Raw genomic sequence first — 23,693 nt, 5'->3', positions numbered from 1 at the left:
CGGAGAGAAATTAGACAGACTCCTGCAGTCTGTGTGTGTGTGTGTGTGTGTGTGTGTGTGTGTGTGTGTGTGTGTGTGTGTGTGTGTGTGTGTGTGTGTGTGTGTGTGTGTGTGTGTGTGTGTGTGTGTGTGTGTGTGTTTTCAGCTAGTGCTCGTTGACGCTCGTTTTGTCAAATAGGTCTATACTAAGGTATAGCATAATATACTTGTATAGACATATATCACCCTGTGCTCATACTGTGCACAAATGTATTAGCCTACACAAATCTTTGTGTTTGAACACAAAATGCATTTGTAGAATCCAAAAAGAATTGCGCTTCGCGCGCACACTGTGTGACCCTCCACACACAATCATTCTACAATTGTGGCCCCCGACCTAATCTAGTTGAATACCCCTGTTGTAGTTGTTAAAAATAAAATAAAATAAAAATAAAATAAATACAAACCCTGTGAAGTCAGCATCACTCTCTTTCTGCCACCCCCCCCCAACAGATGGCTCACAAATTCCCCTTTCTCTGCCAGACCCTTTTCAGCCCCCACAAACTGTGGGTGTGTGTACTGTATAGTGTATGTGGGAGGGCACGAGGCTGGTGGCCGCCCAAAAACGTGTGCGAGGCCACAGGCAGTGGTGGGTGGTGGAGGGGATGTCCATTGTGTGATCTCAACCACTTGTTTTGTTTTGTTTATCCAGCCCTGGCGCAAGTCCATTCTTTTCAGCTGGCCCTCGCTCCAAGGTTTAGACGCTTCCAACCGCTTTGGTAGAGACGACATTGTGATGTGGTTTATCGTTTGTCTACTTCAACTTAATCACGCAAGGGCTGATTGCTTTATCAAGTGTGGTGCTCTAATGGCATGTACAGTACAAGTAAGTACAGTAATAAGTACTGTATGGACAACTGAACGGAAACTGTCTAAGTGACCTTCATAGTTGTGATACAGTGTCTATTACAGATGTGTTTTGTCTCATGTGAACATGAGCTCGTATTCCATTTTGCTGTGATCCCTGGGGTGCCGTTCTTGGCATGAAAGAGCAGTGTGGTGATGTTCATATGAGTGGACAATATGACAGTGGCAAAATAAAAAGCCACATAGCGCAGGCCTTTTCCACTGTTAAAACAGTAGCCATTTGAAATGTCTAATGTCAACATTATTGGAACCACCTGCACAGTGAAATGTTGAATGGAAGTGAATTTGGAATTTCAATTTAACTCAGGATTTTACTGTGACTTGGCATCATGGTGCTATGAGATACAGAGGGAGGCCAATATTGTAGCCAAGGTCTAGGTAAAACAAATTGCACAATGGTTTAGATTTATAGTTAGACATTCACTACAAAACATTGCTGGATCTTACAGTCATTACAGAAGCTACATCCAAGTATACATATTCACTATATGAGGCGTGTAAACACCGCTGACAAGGAAGCTATGTCTGAGCTTTTCATAATAACCCATTTTGATTTCCTCCTTAAACAGACTGTCCAATTATTAAGGACGAGTCCCATTTCCTCTCCCATCGCTTCCTGTATGAATTGAAAAGGACTGTTGAGTTTTGCTGAGGGATGCATGGCTCCTTCAAACCCTATCTGCTCAGTGGCTCTAACTGGAGCAGCGCTGCATACAGCTCGCCTCTAGATAACCAATTGGCTCTCATTCTGATAACGTCACTCACCGACATAAATGGATCGAGAGAGCATCTTAGGTATTTTATCCATGTTGGACTTTAGAAGACTTACCACTGGAGAGGGATAAAGTAATAATGTCAAAAGGAGGGGTTTTCATTTAAGAATATAATTTACCATAGCCTATTAGAGATCCAAACTATCATAATTTTATTCTCCATCTATTAACAGCAAAAGCAGAATTTGGTTGCTAATGTTAAAAGATAAATGGAACCAGATAGCATTTCAAAATAAAAGCACAAGCACAACTGCTCCACAACATCTGAGAAATGTATTGATTCAGTTCTCGGATAAGTACTGGCACTGTAGTATTGCCTATTAACACACAGGTTACAGTAATGCACCCAATACCGAACAGATTGGGTACTGTTGATGAATGTACATTACACCAGTAAAAGCGTGTTAGCACAGTCTCTGCGGATTATCCAACCAACATTTCACTGCTTGTACCTGTATGAGACACAAAATCAAGAACTCTTCTTGTGGTAATAAAGTTCTTTCAAAATTATACAAATAGTTTCTGTACCATTACATTGGTACAGTTGATTAATGTATGTATATAATAGTAAAGTATACTGTATTGGGAAGTAGATTTTAGTATCCTAGTTTGGTCTAAACAAAAGAAAAAGACCAGTGACTCTCTTGGGGCATGGTTTCTTTAAGGGGTTTTGGGGTGTGTTTTTATTGTGTTAGTGTCAGTGTAAGTGTAGTGTCAGTGTAATAAATGTCGTTCTGTGTGCCCAACGTGAGAAGTTGCTATACCTTCATTCTTGCAACTCCTACATGCTTGTGAGGTTTCAGCACATACTATCACAATGACGGGTGACTGTGAATCTGTCTATTGAATGTCTGCATAGCTACATATACACTTATACAGTATTGCAAAAAAGACCAACAAAATCACACTCAAGCTGCTGACAAATTAAACCGGTCTGCAGTCAGCGAACACCATTACCCACTAGAGTCTGACGATTTATGGGTCCGATATTGATCCCTATTTTAGAGAGTACTAACTAACCTCCAATTGACATTATTTGACTGCTATTTGATTAAAGTTTTTCTGGGTAGGTCAGCCGGTAGAGCTCTCGCCTTTAGATCACAAGGTCATTGGTTTGATCCCAGGCACCGCCAACTCAGCGTATAAGTAGCACGTCTTGGTTGCGGCAAGACGTGTGGTAAATCCATATCCCAGGGGTCTAGCGCATTGTAACAGGGACAGACTCCAATGTTATCGGCTGATACTGACAATAAGCCTCTCCCGGCCTACAGTACTTAAAAATAGAAAAACCAAGAATAGCCAATCTACAAGCTCACAATATACCATGTTGCGATGCACTGTGAGCCCGTAGATCAGCATTTCCATTTTTATTCTTTGTCCATAATGACAAATTGGGATCGGCTGCATAATTGCTGATGCCGTCAACTACATGGACTATGCAATCGTTGTCCATTACCTGCCTATAATGTACATTTCCCCCGAATGAGAGAGATGGGCACACATTTGATGTGATCTTTCTGGCCATGTTAGCTTGATATGGTCCCCATCTACATCCCCTCCCTGTCCCCCGAAGTCAACAAGCCCAATTCAAAGGTTACATTACACATCTCCCTGCAGCTATTAAATTGGACATTTAAAAAGTTAACATTCCCCAGGATGCAGACTCACACAGACATTCATAAATATACACAATAACCTCCACCCCACACATGCACGCACGCACACTGTATTCCTGTCCGTTATGTGTCAAACATGTTTTCAGAAAAAGCACATTGTACATACAATTGCCTGGACATTGCCTTGGCTGTGTGAAATCAGGTTTTCTCTGTGTAAACATGTCAGAGCAGAGGGGGCTGTCAGCTGCTCTGCACAGCGGGAATATTAAAGGGGAGGAGAAGGGGGCAGGAGGAGAATGACTGTGAGAGTCTGGCTGACCAGGCTGGGGGTAGGGAACCCAGCCAAAGACTCTCTCTCTCTCTCCATCATCCACCTTCTTATTTCTCTCCTTTCTTCCCCATTAGATACTCTCCTCTCATTTACTACTGTTAACGCTCCAGGAAAAGAAAAGAAATGTAAACATGCTAAATAATCAGTTCCATTGTATTGTTATTTCAGCAGAAAGGCCAAAGAGGAGGTCTGCGTTTTCAATGAGAGAGGACATGCAGGGCTGGAGTGACTAATAGTAATGTGACCTTTTTATAATCGAGAAGCAGTTTTTAAAAATATAATTTATTTTTAATTTCTTATCAACAAATCAACTCGATTTTTTCAAAATCATTCCCTAATCTAAATCGATTAGTCTGATTAACCAGTATAATTATATATATATATATATATATATATATATATATATATATATATATATAATATATACACATATACATATATATACATATATATACATATATATAAATTACACAGACGTGACTGTTATGTCCCCGTCTAGTCATGTCGCCCAGCTCTAGTGAATGTGACAGTATTAGGCCTTTTGGCTACTTTTCATCTCAAGTCAGAGTAATTAATTATTTGGGCCGGTAGCTGCTGATTTGATATCGCTACAACAGAAAAAAACAGATCATAAATCAAGATATATATCAAAATGTCTCTCAGATCCAATGTCAAGTCAAATAATACTTATTGGTTTCCCTGCTCTAATGGTGAGGATTCAGTAAGAGGAGTACTTATTAGGCAGTACACGGTCAGTGTACAGTATATTAAGCAGTGGTTTGTGAGATACCATGTCTGCATGGTCACTGCAAAAATGGGGTGTCAGCATGAAACTGGCTGAGTACCACACTTTCCCCTTAAGCCGCATGAATAGGCCCTTTGCCTCTTCATCGCCCTCTGCCTAATCTCCTGCTTATCAAAATGATCAAACTCGAAGAGCCTGGACCACTTAACTGTCCTCTGAACCGAATTCTGATAAATAAATATGGAAATGGGATTCCCCCCGGGCCCGGTCAGCTTTGAGATGTTAAACAGAGTTTCAATTTGTTTTTGTGTCTCTGAAAGGCGGCAGCTGACTCTGTTGGCGCTGATAACTGAGAAGTTCAATTAACATTCATTCGGAGGAAGGAGCTGGCCCACTGAACAGGGAGAAGTGCACTGAGTGGTGTATTGTATTTACGCAGTCAGTCACTCACTCACGCACGTAGTTGCATAGGCGCACACACGCACACACACACACCTGACAGCTGCACTTCCATCTTATACTGTAGGTCTAATTATCCGGTGAAGGCCACACTGGCCAGGCCCTAACTAGAGGAGAGGGCTGTGTGTGTGTGTGTGTGTGTGTGTGTGTGTGTGTGTGTGTGTGTGTGTGTGTGTGTGTGTGTGTGACAGAGAAAGAGGGGGTGGCAGTGCTGCAGACAGAGTGGCAGTGGGGACCTATGATCTGATTGTGTAGAAGCAGATGGCAGGCTGCTTTTTTGTGTGTGTGCGTGCATGCGTGCGTGCGTGCGTGCGTGCGTGCGTGCGTGCGTGCGTGTGTGCGTGCGTGTGTGTGTGTGTGTCTGAGAGAGAGACACGTGCTGTTAGAACAACTAAGCCTAGATAGCCCGGGTTATAACTGGTCTAAAAGTGAACAGTTTTGTCTGGCTTAGTTTAGACAATTTTTAAGCCTCTATATAGACTGTTACATCAAGTCAGATTAGCGAGACACGTCTGGACTGGAAGAGTTACCTCATCTGCTCTTTCACCAGACTGATGGAGTCAGGTAGGAGGATAGGTGAACGTGTTGCATTAGAACATCTTGAACATGTTTCTGTTGATGAAGCTATTATGTAAAAGAATTATATTTTTTGTCCCACGATTTTGTAACCCATTTTTCACCCCTGTGTCAATCATCCTGTGATGTGATCCTGGGCTCTACACACCCTCCGCCAACCTAGGGAGAGCAAGGGACTTAACTCTTGAAGCTTCCTTCATGCTTGAGTGTCCAAGTTGCTCCTTTACACCTGACAGGGGGGAGTTTCCCTGGTTGGACGTAGCGCGTGGAAGGAACACGTTATTCCAACCAGTTCCTTTCCCCTCCATCAGGCGTCCCGGCTGGCCAGGGGGAGGCAGTTTAGAGACCAGGATTACTGCATGTTTTTGTGAGGGTACCTACCCTAGGGGACACGGGGAGAACATGCAAACTCCACACAGAAAGGCCCTTTCGCCAACCCCACCTTCGGGTATGGGCACTGATGACGCGGAGGAGGAAACACGCCGCCAGCACCCACAGCGCCCCGAGCGGGAATCGAACCCAGGACCTTCTAGCTGTGAGGCGACAGCACTACCAACTGTGCCACCGTGTGCCACCGTGCCACTGTGCCACCGTGCCTGATGAAGCTATTATGTGATAAACAAATCATAAATCCACAATTCAGCGATTGACAAAAGTAGGTGTCACAAGCTATCACTGATGTACCGTAATTTCCGGACTATAAGCCGCTACTTTTGTCCCATGCTTTGAACCCTGCGGCCTACAATGGTGCGCCTAAGCTATGGATTTTTTACAGCTAACGGCCACTAGGGGACCTTCTAAATCTATCTCTATGGTCACCTGCGGATTATAGTCCAGTGCGGCTTGTATATGTACACATTTATTTTTTTCCCTAAATTTAACTGGTGCAGCTTATATTCAGGTGCGCTTTATAGTCCGGAAATTACGGTATATCGGATGTACAGTCATTAACCCATTCTGACTTGAGATCAGATTCATACGAGGTTTCCACTGGACACACACTGGTCTGATTAACCCATTCTGACCTGAGATCAGATTCTAAAAATGTCAGTCGTTCTTCGATTATTCAAAAATAGCAGACCTACAAGCTCGTATCGCGCCACTCGGTGGCGCGATATGAGCTTGTAGATCTGCTATTTTTCAATAGCTAAAGCATAACATGATGCCGACACCAAAATGGGTGCCCGGTCAGAATGGGTTAAAATCAGATGGTGATTCGAACAAAATATTCTTTCAAAGCTTAGTGAAAGAATCGCATTTCCAATTCCTATAAGCTTCCATTAATCATCATGAAGAGAAGAGGATGGACATCCGGTCACCTCTGGCCTCCAAATGTTGGGTAGTTTAGACACTAATCAAATTGGGAGACTGTTGAAGCCAAGGAGAGAGTTATGCGAGGCTAGATTGAACACACTCATCTCTACTGAATATATGGAATTAGATCTCATGGCAGGAACAGCCACACCAGAGTCTGTGTCTGTTTCTGTAGCACACTGGCAGGTGGTGAGCAGTGAAATAGTTTCCTCAGTTGATCACTTACAACTGCTACAAAAGGGAATGAGTTTTCCGGTGTATAATTTCCCATAATGAAGAACTTCAGTTTTCACTTTGAGAAAATCAACAATACCTCTTTACTTGTGATGAAATCAATACATTGCACTTAGCAGATGCCTCATTTTGCTCCATGCTGATTGGAACAGTAATTTAGACATGGCTATAACCTGCAATTATCTCTGTTGAAAACAAGGACGTGTCGCTGATGTGCGCCCTTCCCTCATACACATTTCAACATTAACCTCCAGGATTGATCTGCCTTTTAAACAGGAGCTATTGATTTTCTCTAAAAGCCATGATGGTTGAGGCGGGCCAAGCATTTCATAATACAATGCTGGTCTATAACACAGATGCAGCTTTAACTTTTGACAGGAAGAATCTTAAGTATATTTTAGAAGAGAATGGGAGCAACCAGGAAACTACAAGTAACTCAACAACGCCTGCCGTCTTTATCGATGCAAAAAATATATATACTCATATTTTGGAAGAAAGAGGTGCCCACAATTAAATCTTCTTGATCTTTCGCTCAATGAGATGACAGAAGCATTTTGAAGCATTTACTCTCCTTTCTAAAAAGGGTGAACCATTAATGGTCGATATTAAAGTGTACTCAAAATTGTGTGCTATAGTGTGAAACTGAAACACTAGACTCTGGGCTGGGGATCCCAGAGTAGATTTGAGATTTGGCATTTCTCTCAGATGAATTACCCATAATGCTGCATTCAGGATTACAGTATATTGCAGTGTCAGGCCGGGCGAAGTAAAGTATCATGATATTGTTGCCAGAATATCTTGATAATCTGACAATATTTTGTGGAAGAGTATTGGTACTTTCAGAAGATACATAAGAAACTGTAGAGATTATAATTGGATACCGGTATGCTGGCCAAACCGGTAAAAGCATTCGTTTTCATTTCGCTCATGTACAGCGGAGGAATACCATAGAAATTAACAAGCCATCATGATATTCCAATAACCTAAAAGCCAGACAATAGCATCATATTGATAGTTTCTCTAAGCACATATCGCCCAGCCCAGTTGTATGAGGCCCATTTTCTGAAAATGCCATATTGACCATAATTCCTGACCACACAGTCTATCATCTCTTTAGAAGGACTTCACTCTGAACAATAATTGATGTAATCACCCATGTATCACACATGAGAAAAAACGTCTTTGTGCCATCTAGCCCATTCTGACCGGGCACCCATTTTGGTGTCGGCATCATGTTATGCTTTAGCTATTTAAAAATAGCAGATCTACAAGCTCATATCGCGCCACCGAGTGGCGCGATACGAGCTTGTAGGTCTGCTATTTTTGAAAAATCTAAGACACTTTTAGAATCTGATCTCAGGTCAGAATGGGTTAATAATGAAACTGTCAGGATGTAATAGACATTTTTAGAATCTGATCTCAGGTCAGAATGGGCTAGCTATTCTACAGGGGATAACCACAATCATTATGTGAATTAGCATACGCGTAAGCTGGAGGGTAACTTGCAAGTTGCAGGAAGATAAAGAGTGGAGAGCCACAAAGGGGGTTATGGGGTGGAGGAAGCTCAGAACATCTGTGGGGTACGTGCGGGCTGGTTCCCTGTGAAATTAAGAGGGTAGACACTTCTCCCAGACAAGCCCTGGATCCCTCATTTTGGATTCACCCCTGGAGATGTATACCCCATTACCCCATCCCCCATGGAGATGTAATAAAAATCCCGTTTTGATGATTTCGCCACATTCCTACACAACTACACAGTCAGCCGAGTTCCAGCTGCAAAGTATTTGCTTGGGGGAAAGGAAACCCTCACTGGAGGAAGAGGAGGGAAAGGAGGGGAAGGGAAGGGAACTTCCCTCTTTGATTGTCTCTCAGCTTTTCGCTTTAGTTGCTTGGTTCAAATGAACCCTGAAACATTGCAGGGGGAGTGGGGGGACTGCATTCCCGCTCACTCACTCTCTCCATCTGCCATATGCTTCCTCAAGCTTCCTCTTTTCTTTCTTTCACATTTCATCATAAATTAAGACTTCCCACCACGGCCCAGGCCGTAGCGTAACGGTCTGGGCACCGGACTGGTAATCCAGTCGCAGTGTGCCGCGGGTTCGACTCCCGGACCCGACACGGCCTTTACTGCATGTCATCCCCCCATCTCTCTCCCGTTTCCTGTCAGCCTACTGTCTGTCCCTTCAAAAATCAATAAAAGGCGTAAGCCGCAAAAAAAAAATATCTAAAAAAAAAAAGAAAAAAAAAAAAGACTTCCCACCACCCTCCACTGTGTTTCAGAAGACACGGGTTGGCTGGTAAGAAAGTGTTAAAGAAAATATTGATACACCATACGTTATTTTTATTTTTATTTTACCTGATACAGGCAAAAGTTAATTCCTTTGCTCAGATTGAACAAAATCATTGTGTCGCATCACCAGATTCTACCCAATACACATTCCTAACAGAATGGCCAGTTGTGTGTGTTGGCTGATATAAATGACCTAAAGGACATGTTTGGTGGCTACTGAGTAACTATACAACAATAGCTTCAATATATTGACGCTTCAGGGCAGGCAGGCTGTAAACAATGACACAGAGCTGCCTGCAGTGTAAGAGCAGTGTACTACGAGTGGCAGATGGTACAACTGAACCACATGGTAGATTTCTCCAGTTGGGCCACCAAGGTTACTAATACGTTACTTGTAAAATGTTATATGCAGTGGTGGAGAGTAACTAAGTACATTTACGTGAGTACTGTACTTAAGAAACAGTTTCGAGCAACTTATTTTAGTATTTGTATATTTGGATACTTGTGACATTCACACACCTACAGTGAACCTGAGATCTGTTGCCCTGGGAAACAAACTATCAGATAATACACATGATGGAATAAACAGCTGTAAGGTAGCTAGCTACGTAGCTAGCCCACAATGTCCACTCTTAAAATTGCATCGTTCACGTACGTGGTGTAAACAGATGACCGAATGTTAAGGATTTTAACACATCTGCTAAGCAATTCATTATCCCTCTCTCCATTGTATCATCAAAGCTAGAATTCCTTGAAAAATACCTTCAAGGGAGAGTACTGTAGGGGGTCTTTTTGCCATGGGTGTGGGGCTGAATCCGTAATAGAAGTGTGTTGCTTATATCCATTTCGAATCGATGCACAGCTGTGATGTGAGCCCTGTAATTTTACACTCACACATTTTTTAAACACACTCACCTGATGTGACTGTACACACTGTCAACATCTCAAATCACTTGCCATCTGGAGAATGCATTCAGCAGACTTTTTCCCCACGCCTCAATCGATACATAAATATTGTAAAACACTTGTTTTCTATCATTGTGCCGTCAGACATTTTGGTGCAGTGCTGCAGTTACAAATTTCCCCAACCAGCTGAGCTGTCAACCGTTACAAAGCTACAAATCATATTTCAGTCTCAAATACAAGGTGTAGAATAGACAAAAAAAACACATGATATTATATACTTATATTATACTTATGTATAAAGGTCATCAAATTGACCCCTTCATAAGAGAAACGTTACTGAAAGGTGATGGCCATTTTCAAAAGTTCAGCTCAGATCCATACTAATCCATAGGGCAAAGGGAAAAGAACATTTCAATGTGGTTGGGAGGCCAAGACAGAGAGAAAAGTGCATTTTCAATGATGGCACAGTATGTGTCCAAAAGCTCTAAATTCTGTCCACCTACAATGACGTGCACAAAATAGGAACACCATGTTGAAAGTGGTTAATTAAGCAATATTACACGAGAGGGTGTAATAATGGCACGCCTGCGTTGCTACGAGCCGAAGGAGAGTTCTGTAAACATTGCAGAAGTGACATTAATGACAGTAACACACACCCTCTCGTGTAATATTACGATTATACAACAGTTACCCTTAAAACTAAGATAGTCGCAAAATAAATCATAATTTTTAATGACAGATTAAGCCACTACGACCACAAATGTCTCAAGAAACTAGCTAGCCTAGCCACCAAGTCTGCTGCGCTCTGGGAGAACAACATGGCTGAATTCTTTGTTTTAATTAGGTGTTCCATGATACTGGTTTGAAGCACGGCTGTTTCAACCAATCGTATAATCAGCTACAAGCTTTATGAAAGCACCACAAGACGAGAACAATTTCTACACTGGTCTCAAACACAATGGCTTCTGCTGCTTAGAGGAGATATGGTTGTTATTCTCATGACTCATTTCTATGGCCTGTGCTGGTTATAGTGGTTTGCACTGCACAGTCATCTCTATTGGATTTTAGGGACAAGAGGTGTGTGTGTGGGGGTTATTCATCCTTCTCACCTCCCCTTATTATAGTTTCAGCACAGCTCTGTGTGCCTGCATATTGTGTCCTGAAAGGCGTTTATGGCCACCGTCTGTTACCCTGAGGGCTTACCATGTCAAGGAGGATGCATACAGTGAGACACAGAGGCCTGTGTTTCAACCCCCAAACCTATTGCCCTGTGTTCTAGTGCCCAGATTCTTAATTCTCATTTTTTTTAATACCCACAGTTGTGAATGTACCCCGTTTGACAAAAGTATGACTGGTTCCAATCCTGAGAGTTTCTCAGTCAAAATATATGACAGAATAAAACCCTAATGCCTCCTTTAATGCTGAAAAAGATATCCTGCTCGCACTGCTCATCTTGAAAATAAAAGAAAGTAGATACCCCTGCTTTTGATGCCCAATCTGGCATATTGATGGGCTCTGGAACCACACGTACACCTGCCAATTTAGGATTGAATCCGGCCAGCCTTCCATCCCTGAGTCTTCCCTATGCTGTCTCGTATCCTTGATATAACTCCATGCAAGACAACAACAAAGTGTTAAAATATTAGTACACCCATGACCCATGTCTACCAACAATGCTTCTTCGCACAGACAGAAGAACATCACAGTTAATTCACCATAACCAACTATAAATGTGTAAAATAGTTTTACAAACAGCTATCCCTAATTTGAATATAGGTAGAATCCTCTCCTTGCCGTGTGAACTATTCCTGCCCCAATAACCAACGGAAAAGAAGCACTGGTGCTCACAAGGCCATCTTCAACCTGTGATATATGAATACAGGGCTGGCGGCCAACATTAACATCAGACTATAGAACTGCAAGAGGAAGGGGACCATGTGCTCAAAATCACCTCATCTCATAACACCAGGGGAGCCATAGATGAGAAATCCAAATGTGAGCATTAAATTACAATGTTATGTGTCCCAGATGAATAGAACTGAAGCTTGGAGAGACATGCATGCGGGCTGAATAGGGCTGGGTCAGATAGGGATGGATCACGTCATGGATATGGTCAAAGGGACTTACAGAGTATTCATTCATGGCTGGTTGAAATAATTGTAGCATATAATTATGTTTGGATGATTAAGTAGAGAGTTATTACCTAAAGCGCTGGCACAGCTGAACCCTGTATAGATAAGATGATAGAGCTTCTTAGTGATAATAAGGCATGTGGCTGGAAAGTGTTAGCCTAGCACATATCCCATCTGGTATATGTGTGCCTGTTCTTTTTTACACTCATCTCTTACAGTGTTGGAGATGAACCAGTGCTATCAGTGTGTTTAATTTACTGTAAATAACTTCAAATAGCCGGTGAATCATCGCTACATGGCCTTATGCAACCCTGTAGTTTGGCTTTGAAAATGCATATTAATTAAGGATCCAAATAGCAAGATCTGCTGTTTCTTTTGGAGGGAACAGTGGTGTAAACAGCCTCATAGCTTTAAGCAGAATAGCTGTAACAACCCAAATGTTAGCTTCTAATTTAAATGATATTAAAAGCAGCATCCATCCACGCATCAAAATTCAAAACACAATATGGAGAAGATAAAAATGCTGCTTAAAGAAGTCCCTTCAGATCTTAAATGTTTCTCAAACAAGCCATACCTGTCTACCCTCCAGGGTATACAGCCTCTTCACGGCCCCAGAGTCAAGCTTGATGGCGTCGGTAATGTCAGTGAGCACCTGATCGAAGGAGTGGGCCGTCTTCTTGTTGAGGAGGATGCGCACCGCTTTGCGAGGCTTCACGCCACTGCGGATGACTGTCACCAGCTTGGGTTTGATGAAGTCGCGCAGCAGCTGCTCGCTCTTCAACGTGCTCAGGGACGTCAGGGAGCGTGACGCGCCCGTCTTGCTGCCTACTGCCCAGTTGGGGTTGACATTCTTGGTGTAGTCCACTCGACGGAAAGGCTCATTGGAGGCACAGACATAGCTCTCACCTGGAGGAGAAACAACGGTCACCACATGAAGCACTCGCAAGTCAAAGTTATCAACTCATAAGACACTCATAAGGACAGGCGTGTAAAGGGGGAACAGCCAACGTAAATTTCTATCCGATACCTGATAAAGGTCAATTGATCGAAATATAGTTCATCAATAAATGTAAGTGAATTTATTGTAAGTGAAGACAGTGGGATTACTTCTATGTTACACACACACACACACACACACACACAAAATATGGAGTGTAAAAGGTCCACTAGCAAGCCCTAGAGGCTGTGCAGACATTTGGAGCAAAGCGTGGAGGTAGAGGAAAAGTCAATAGCTAGATCCTTTTGCCTGATACAGTATGTCCTTGCTCCTCTATCCTCAGTCGAACTGGAAGTTCAACTCAGCCCACCATTTTGGCTGTCATGTCAGGTCTCTTATCATGCCTGTTTGACAAGTAGCAGCAAGGACTCAGGAGTGATGATTTGAAGGCATCTCTGTGGCAAACATGAGTGCATCCTTCCAGGAAGTCTTTCCAAGTTGAACAGCATGGCGTTAATGACTCCGTTAATGACTTCTACTCCCCTACAGCCGACAATGTTATGTTGCGTGGGCATCGGTGTTGCACAACCACTGATTGTCCATGTGAAGCATGAAGGTACAGAGCAAGTTCTATGGGGATACAGCCATGGAATATTATGTGTACAGATGTTGTTTGAGACACAAGTGTCAGACTGACACTGCCATCCTTAGAATAGAGCCCCACTGCTAGTAGGGCTAAACAATGAACAATATGACAGAAACCCAATGTACACTGGATAACTACGAGTTAAAATTCCAGTGAAGCCAGACGGCACACCGAGAGGCAAGGCCTGTATAACATATTCCTTTCTCTTAACTCGAGCTGCTGTGTTGGCCTCTGTCCAAATCAAAGATGTTTTGCTTATTATTTTTCCGTACCCAGCATTCCATTGTTCTAGTTAGCCAGCAAGTGCTTCCCTTCATGTGACGACTACAAGGGAGTTTCCACAACAACTGGGAAGCTAGGGAAGTCTTGACAAATATGTTTTTTTGTTTCACCATTTCTTCGTTGCGGAGAAAGAATGGGAAAGAGGGAGAGACAGGGACAGAGAGAGGCTTTCTCTTTCACTTCTAACTATATCACACATTATCAAAGCAGTCTGCCAGAGGGCAAGAGCAACTGATCTCTCTCAGAATCAGATCATTCCTAATGAGATCCTTACAATACCTTCTTTCTGTTCAAGCAAACACTGAATGCCTTCCAGTGAAGTGACATAAAGCAATGCACACGCAGGCTAGTGAGGCTACAACACAAAGGTCACCATGTTCCTCACCAAAAGGTCTTGGCTGTAATGATAGCACAAACCATGTGACAGAAAGAATATGTGAAAATGATCTAACCGGCAGAGACATTTGTGTAGCACTAGTAGCAGGTGCTAAGGAAATGAGCATAGCAGATATAATAGGTTTCCTTGCCTGAAAAACACTGTTAAGATTAAACAAAAAAATAAAATAAATATATACAGTACAATGAGTACAAACAACAAAGTTAACTTAACCAATGGTAACATGACATAATCAATCTTACCTCATCGGATGTGTGTCAAGACAAAATGAACTGAGAGACAGACACCCCTATGAGACGTGTCCCATGATACATAGCTTTTTTAAGCTATTGCAATTAACCAAAGGCTAATTAACAGGCTAGGACACAGCTGGGGGGACCTTATGGCAGAGAAACTGTGACAAAATGGGAACTGGGACTGTTATCAATTCAGGGACAATGACAATATGACATAAGTGAGGGTCTGCTCACATGGGGCACTGGTGACACGTCTACTCCCTGGAGGACTTGGGGGTCTCAGGTGCAACTTCCCCCCAGCTCCACCCCTTAGAGGACCCTGGCCCTGAGCAAGCTCAACTGTCCTCATCTGCAACATAGCTGAGCACGCCTTTAACAAGGTCATTTAGAAAGACCACAGCTGCTCACAGCACTGGAACATTAACTTGACCAGTCATTGGTGACGCACGCACACGTGCACAGTGCACACACACAAAGTTGAATAGAGAAAAAGGTAAATAGGGAAAGAAGTAAGCTCTTTGCATTTTCCGATAAACAGGTTTATTTTATAGTAGCGATCTAACGGTGGTGTTGGTTGATTTTCGCTTTTGCAGCTCAATATTCATAACATTACTGAATAACTATTGGGACAAAAAGGATCACATGATACCAAATGTGTTCAATTCAATCCCACCCAATATCCAAATAACGATAATAAATTCACGATAAAAATAAACTCTGGACAACAGATGTTTTCAACTGAATGATGAACTGAAGCTGTGTCTGAGACCCAGAACCGCATCTCCTGAATCTCTTTCCATGTTCACTGTTCAGTTTTACAAGCGCAGTCATTCCAAGTTTAACTTGGAATCCTATTCAGCCATAGAGCCTCACATGTGAATCATGTGTGCTCGATAGACACAACACAACACAAAAGGCTCCAGCAGTCTCATGGCTGGATAGTGGATAGTACTATAAGTGTTCCCAACGCCCAAAGTTCTCTTTGGAAAGGTCAGGTTTCCAAACTGACAAAAAATGTCAGAAAAACAATGCAGTCCAAAATTCCCTCTTGTAAAGGGTAGCTCTCCCTCGTCTTGTGAATGGCAGTGTTGCCAAATCTGCTTGGCTATTTTCAAAAAGCAGATGTATTTTAAGTGGTTAAACTGATCTTGATGGCATGCTATGTTGCCAGCTGGGGTGTGTGTGTGTGTGTGTGTGTGTGTGTGTGTGTGTGTGTGTCTCTCCCTCCCTCTCAACTGACCGTTGAGCTGTGTATAAATGTCCTCTCTCTTGACAAGAGATGGTTGTGTAAACAAAGACACGTGTAATCGTACAGCTCAACTTAAAATGTATTATGCATGTTATGTTAATTTGAATAAAGAACCTTATCAGTAGCTAATCCTTAAAACCCCTTTATAGAATGTACAATAATTTCACTCCCTGCAATGTTGCAACAGCTGAATTGCAAGTTAATGTGAGAATAAAAGCCTTGAACTTGCAACCATTGCATAGAAAGCCAGTATAGCCTATTAGCCAGTTAAAGCCTATAGTGTTTTTATTGGAATTATGGGCCTATAGAAACAGGCAAGAAACAGACTGGACTTTATCGAGACCACACACTGAGTGATGTCACTAAAAATATTCCTCCATATTTGTGGGAAATCAGCATGTCTTGTGCATAACTCAAAGTCTGCCTGACCAATATTGAATTCAAACTTGGCATGTGTATCACAGAGGACCAGTGGTTGTCCAGAACTGGTAAACTGATTTATCCCGATCCGATATTTATATTTTTATAAAACACTTATCACAATAGTACAATATCCAAAACAACAGACAATATCCTATGATATGGACATAATATTGATACTAGTGATGTCCCAATCATGTTTTTTTGCTTTCCGATCCGATTTCGATCATTTGAAAATGACATAATCCGCCCCTGATTTCCAATCATGTGATCGGATCTGGACAACCCTAGGCATAGTACTGATTGGCCTCCAATGCTTTCATGATACGGAGATCCCTGATGACATCAATATGATGTCATAGTACTTGACATTTGCTAACAGTCCTATATGTCATTCATTGGCAAGCAAGTCAAGAGTGCAGGCGCAGAGACACACGAATGGTCAGCACCAGATTATGAGATTGGGCTCAGTTTAACTCAGCAAGGACAATATACTGTATATATATATATATATATAGTACCGGAAACATGACAGAGATCCGGGGAGTGACACACACTCACACAGCAAATGGCTCAGGCTTCGGAGCGGGAATCAAACCCACGACTCGCTGTCAGGCTGCAGTAGAGCCATGCAGTATGTATCTGTATGTGCCTTAACCACTAGGCCATCGTCGCCCCTTCACACTTGAACTCTGAACTGATTTCCGTTGCCGGAATAATTATGTTTCTGCCAAGTGCCAACTCATCCCAAGTGGAGCAGGCAGCAGCCTAGCAGTTTCAATGCACCAAAACATCCTCACTGCTCTATTTGCCAAAACAAGTGGTGCTATGCGGCTCTCATCAGGCCACTGCCTGGCCTAAATCTTTCCACCGAGTCCCTCTGGAGATGGGGCACAGAAAATGACTACAGCATAGAGCAGCAGCCTCAAGTTGTGCCCAGTATGTATGACTGCAATAAGAAGCCAGTAGATCCCAGGCCTTTCCATAACCCTGTGTCAGTCCCGCTAGCGGCAGGAATAAAACAATGGCAATCCGAGTCGGTCGGTGCAACACTTGTTTCCACACAGATATCTCTAAACCTACTTGCTGATTGAAATGTAATTTGATATGCACCACGAAGGATGGTTATTTTGGTGACCTTCCATCTAGCATCACCCTTTAGGACAAAATGATACTGATAGTATTAGTGTATGTATAATTGAATATCCAGACACTAAGTTAAAAGCCTAGGTGCTGTTGTTTGATATGAAATTCATAATATGATTATGAATATACAATATGCCCCCCCACTTTTAGCACCAACAGTAATAATGTAATAATTATTAACAAAATCGTAGCGCCACCAGTAAAGAGCATGGGGCTCGACAGTATTTGTCAGTTCAAAGTTTAAACCACTCTTATTGGATGGATTGGATGTTGCTAGCTGCCTTTTGGCACTCTCAGATCACGCCTGGAGCTGAAAGTATCAGACAGGGGTTGTTACTGTGTCTGCAATGGAATTTGTGTGTCAGTGTGGTTGACACTTTGTTTTTTATTATGTTACAATATGTAGTACAAGCAATAAACATATCAGATTGTCTGGCAATGATATGGTAAATTGTGCGGACAATGTGTGGCCAAGCATTGAACCGAGTTAATGTATCTGTAAAATAGGCTCTCTCCCCATCTTCCTTTTCCCCTCCTTTTTCTCTCCCTCCGATCAAGCTCCCTCTGGGTTGTGCAGTTCCCCCCATACCAGGTGATGATGCCGTTCTTCAGGAGCGTCATCAGTGGTGCTGAAGCTGAGGATGTGGGGGCTCACCCTGAATTTCTTCAGGTCATGTGATAGAGGTAGTTGAGGCGTTACTTGCTGAGGCCTAATAAAAAAAAACTTTGGTTTCCGGTTGCCGACCGACTCTATTAAATATGCGCGACTCATATTATTTTATTGGCATTTGGTGGAAAAAAAAAAAAGAAAAAAAAAGAAGCTCAGAATGCGACCGATTAAGACCCAAAAGGTCTTTATTAAAATTAAAATTATCTTTGATGAGACCATTGGGACGCGCAAAGTCAAAATAAAGTTTTCTTTCGTCTAAAATATCACGTGCGCAAATGTTTTGGAATGCGTCATCGCGAGGAGACGCACAACACAACAGTGACAACATACAGCATGGACCTGTGCACGGTGTCTGTGGCTGTCCACTGCCCGTGCAAAGCACCGCCACAGATCATACGATTGAGTACAAAAACATTTGAAGACATAATTAAGGAGGTGAAACCGTGCCGGTGTCGGTTTAAGTCCGCAGAAGGGAGACACGACCGAGCGGATAAATGGACTATCATCTCAGCCGACATACTCTCCCCCCCCACCCTGGAGCCTCTAGGCGCCCAGGCTGGGTGCGTGCTGGGCATGTTTGACTTTCGGTATCTATAGCCCTGAGATGCGAGGAGGAGGAAACCCATTCGGCTCATGCTTCTACCCCGTCAGAACGTTAGCTAACGTTAGCTTAGCCCCATATATGTGCTCGGAGCTACAGAATGAGCGTAGGGAGAGGAGAGGGCACATATGGGGCTAACGTTAGCTATGTTTTTGTCTTTTAATAACTAGCACTATAGCTATGTTGATGCCAGCAACACGTTCTAACTTTTTATGTCAAAACATGAATGGGCGTAGGGAGAGGAGAGGGCACATATCATATATGGGGCTAACGTTAGCTATGTTTTTGTCTTTTAATAACTAGCACTATAGCTATGTTGATGCCAGCAACACGTTCTAACTTTTTATGTCAACACATGAGCTGGAAAGCAGAGGTTGTTTTACGTTAGGTGGGTTGTTGCTGACACCACCGTTACCTAAAACTGGATGGCCAATAAATGAAGTACACGTGATTTCACAATGTTTACAAGCATGAAAGATTCATGCCACCCCAAAACACAGGCGCAACTAAATAAAATAGGGGGCTTGCAAATGTAGTCTTAGACCTGCCATGATTCCACAGTTCAAATGAACTGAGTTGCAGGCAGGAGGAGGGGCAGCAGTTTGACGTGACTGTGCATTTCATTACTGTCAGAGCCTTCTAGTTACTGTAAGACAGTACAATTTACAATTTAGGCATTTATCAGACGCTCTTAATCCAGAGCGATTTACATTAAGCAAGAACAAAAAGCATGGGAATACATCACATAAAAATAATTTATCATGAAACATGCGTATTAAGTATTCAACCAGTGTGTGGACATTCTATTCAAAGTTTTCAAATGTTTAGCTGTAGGCATGTAGACGTAGTGTTATGTGTACTTGAACCATTCATTATTTAAAATATGGTATTTCAGGCAAATATTGAAGTTATTAAAAAAGAAGCCTATCCATCATTGCCGTAGGAAAAAAAAAAGTTTAAAAAAAATCCTCTCTACCCATCCTTCCCACGAAAAAATAAAATAAAATAAAATAAATTCCTTGCTACCCAACTTTCCCACGAAAAATAAAATAAAAAAATAAAATAAAATAAATTCCCTACCTACTCAGCCCAAAAATGACAGCCAATCGGAAACCAAAGTTTTTTTTTTTTAGGCCTGAGCCTTTTTCACCATGTGCGTGGTATATTTTGGGGGGGGGGAGGAGTCAAGGAGGGAGGGAGAGAGGTAGGGAGAGAGCTTGATCAACGTGAGATAGAGAAATAGAGGGGGGATAGAGGGAGAGTGAGAGAGATGAGGAGAAAGAGAGCCTATTTTGCAAATTTTCTGCATATATATATATTTTTTTTTTATCGCAGACACACATTAAAACCTGGGAGCTGACCAGTACAACCACAGTCTTATACTGTTGGCCACCAAGCAGCTCCACTGGAGCAGTTGGGGGTTTAGTGCCTTGCTCAAGGACACTTCAGCAGCGTTGGGTGAGTGATGACAATCACTTCCCGACCCAGATTTTTCCTGCTCGTCCGGATTCTTAAAGGCAAAATTATATCAGCGAGGCTCAATAAAATAAATGATACTATGGAACCCTACCTATACACCAAACCTCTCCTTTTTGATCATTTGATAAAGTCTTTCAAATAATTCAGACTCCCATCAAACTTTCCTGTATAAACAAACGTCTCAGTCTGTACGCTACAACAACATTGGACAGAGAGAGAGTGAAACTTCCATATTTAATGTCCCATCATGTGTGAGATCTCACTAAAAGGTCTGCTTTAACAGTAACAATCAATAAACTATAAACTTCAGCAGCAGCAACAACACACTCACATTTAGGCCTACTCATTCATCATCACTCACTCTAATTCACTTGCAGGCATACACACATGCACTTACATATACAGTACCTCTCTCTCTCTCACACACACACACACACACACACACACACACACACACACACACACACACACACACACACACACACACAGAGGGATCAATAAACATTAGTGCAGACTTGTGCTGGAACACAGACCCAATTAAAATGTCCTGCAGTCAGTCTGTCTGCTATAGGCTCTTGCTGCTGCAGCTCCAGTCCACACTGGGTCATGCATGTCAAAACAGTTAATGCAGAGTCACTTTCCAAAAGTCCTCAATGCTCAATGAGTTCAATGAAATAATAAATTGATGATTCCTAGGCTAGCAGCAGCAGAGTCAGTGGACTAGAGTTAGGAGTTGAGAGGATGATGGAACGGTGTCCTCGTCCTCCTATAATGTAACAACAATGTTCACACCACACATCAGCATGCTGATGTGATGTTCATCTGGTTTTAGTGTTTTTGTACACTTACTGTAACTCGCCTGGGTCCATTTTGTCAAACACTTAGCCCCTTTCGGGACCCTACGTAAAACTTTTCTGATATTTTGTTGAGTTTTACGTTGGGTCCCTGCTCACTACTGTATTTTCGTATGGAAATTCCTATATGCGGAAGTGGAGATTCTCTCTAAAATAGGACCCGCGGCATGTGACGCCATTATTTTCCTTGAGTTATTCTGAATTCGGTAACTTTAAGTAGCTATACATCCAGCTGCGAATATCTCCTGTGGCGCGGAAGCCGTTAAGTATTTTTAATCTTTGTTTGACCGATTTGGTCGCTTTATTTCTTCTTGTTTGTTTACCGTTTATTGTACCGCCTCCCGGTGTGCGGTTGGCTTGTGAGGCTACGTCCCTGCCTCTGATCTGCTGTGTCATAGCTATAGCGCCACTAGCTAGCCAGATAGGCGGTACAATGAGGTGTCAATAAACAAGGAAGGAAAAGAAGAATCCAAGCTTCCAAATCGGGCAAACATATATTAAAAATCACACACGTGTGAACTGAGTGGTGCAATCCCCCCCCCCCCCCTCTCTCTCTCTCTCTCTCTCTCTCTCTCTCTCTCACTCTCTCTCATTAGAGTCACTACCCCTCTCACTGTTTCTGGCGCCCCCTACTGCTATTATTAAGTCACATACTCATGCTCACACAGACAGACAGACACACACACAAACAAACAAACAGACAGACACACAAACAAACAGGTACGAGGACATTGCAAGCTGGTTGTAGGAGTGGTTTGCACCACTCAAAAATACTTAACGGCTTCCGCGCCACAGGAGATATTCGCAGCGGCATGTATGGGTACTTATACTTTACATATTCAGAAAGCCTCATACTGAAGAATATCGTCAAAGAGCGCGGAGAGGCGGTAAACATGTAAACATGAGCCAGTAAATGTTTTAATCAGGTGGCATGGACGACGTGGAACAGGACCCAATGCACTGGGTCGAACAAATGTCAGAAACTTCAGTAGCATTTGGGTTCTGCTTGGAGGGCTATCAAACACTCCTGGGTAAACAACTGAGAAGACAAGGTTGTCAAGGACCTGGATATTTATGACCATTGACTTTATTTAGGGGATTAAATTTCACGACTTCTAGAGTAGTAGTATTTTATTATAGTAGCTTGTATCGGGGCAAACCTGTTAGACTATAATTCAGAACAAAAAACAGTTATAGGAGAAGGCGCGCTCTATAATTCAGCCAGACAAATCCAATGATCCGTTCAAACCAATCAATTTTAACAGTATATTGATCTCCTTTCATGATAGATGGTTACACGGGATGAGAGATGTGTTAATGACCTTACCCCCTATCAACTCCTCCAGACTGGTGATCTTCTTCCCTCCGTCCAACGTGTATAAAGACCGGACCCCTTGTGTTAGGTTGACGTTATCAGAAAGAGACCGGGTGAGCTCCATGAGCAAGGCATCCATGGACCTAAAACGGTCGCTGGACACAGCATACACCAAACCCTTGAAGTACTTGTCTCCATTTCGGTAAAACCGCACTTTTTTGGCTTTCTTCTCCGACGTGAGAGCCTGGAGGGTGCGCGTACGATAGAAGCTACAGTGCGCACTGTGCGCCGGGCTCGGCACCAAGCCGTTCCCCCTGGAGCCCGAATGGGACCCCGAGCCGCTGCCGGTCCGGGATGACCGGTGCGGCTTTTCTCGCTCCTCGAAATGTTCGAATTCAATACTTCTGCTCAATGACATGTCTGTCCGCCAGTCCGCCTTTATTTAAAATAAATAAATACAAATATATATATTTTTTTTCAAAGTATGCCAAATCCCAGTGACTGCAGTCACAGATGACACACGTGCGAGCGAGTCTCTCCAATCGGTACAGTCTGGATGCAATTAGAGCAGCTGTAGCGATCCGGCCGATACAGGACCGGGTAAGCACTGTCCTGCTGTCAACAGTTGTTACAACCTTCACTTCCGAAGTAGAGGACGAGAGGGGAAAGAGATGATGTTGCAGTCGAGACGGAGAAAACAAACACTCTACGGATTCTTCCAATGGCTTGTCAATAAACAGGAGAAGACTCGGCAGCCTATATTCCAAGTGACGTCGCCGATTATCCGATTGAAAATGTGGTAAACGGCAGGCAGTTTTTTGGGGGAGACATTGCCGTGAAGATGCATGCACTATAGCGGCCTATTCACGCCACAATTATTTGTAACAAAACTTCGTCCGAGCTGCAAAAGACGCAAGCCTCTTCTTCCCACATCCTTCTTGCTCTGGCCAGGCCGGTGCTGGGTCTGACTGTCTGGCGTACAATCTATGGAGAGCTGTCAAATCAGCACAGAAGACAGAGAGAGCTCCGTTCGCCTCAGGGTCCTAATGCTATTGGATATTGATCTGCTGTACAGTCTGTGTAGTCATTTTATGATGAATTCCTGTTCTGTTCTTTGACTATATAGATCAAGTGTCTATTTGTACACCTCTAAATGTTTTGATGAATTGAACCTGTAAA

At 42.8% G+C, this 23,693-nt stretch overlaps 1 protein-coding gene across 4 annotated transcripts in view; it reads right to left on the bottom strand.

Moving 5' to 3' along the window:
* The window catches only part of dclk2a (doublecortin-like kinase 2a), a 64,221-nt gene extending 40,785 nt beyond the window's left edge, over window positions 1-23,436 (bottom strand). For all 4 annotated transcript variants that reach the window (XM_083765512.1, XM_083765514.1, XM_083765513.1 and 1 more), the window contains exons 1-2: window positions 22,527-23,436; window positions 12,857-13,188 (exon numbers count right to left, since the gene is read on the bottom strand). In XM_083765512.1, coding sequence (XP_083621638.1) covers window positions 12,857-13,188; window positions 22,527-22,932 — 738 coding nt within the window. In that variant the 5' untranslated portion in view covers window positions 22,933-23,436. The remainder of the gene's footprint in view (window positions 1-12,856; window positions 13,189-22,526) is intronic.
* Between the last annotated feature and the right edge of the window lie 257 nt (window positions 23,437-23,693).

The sequence above is a fragment of the Protomyctophum parallelum genome, assembly GCF_964188405.1.
Source record: "Protomyctophum parallelum genome assembly, chromosome: 5".
Lineage (NCBI taxonomy): Eukaryota > Metazoa > Chordata > Actinopteri > Myctophiformes > Myctophidae > Protomyctophum > Protomyctophum parallelum.
The sequence above is the reverse complement of the archived record's forward strand: the minus strand, read 5'-3'. Positions and strand labels throughout refer to the sequence as shown.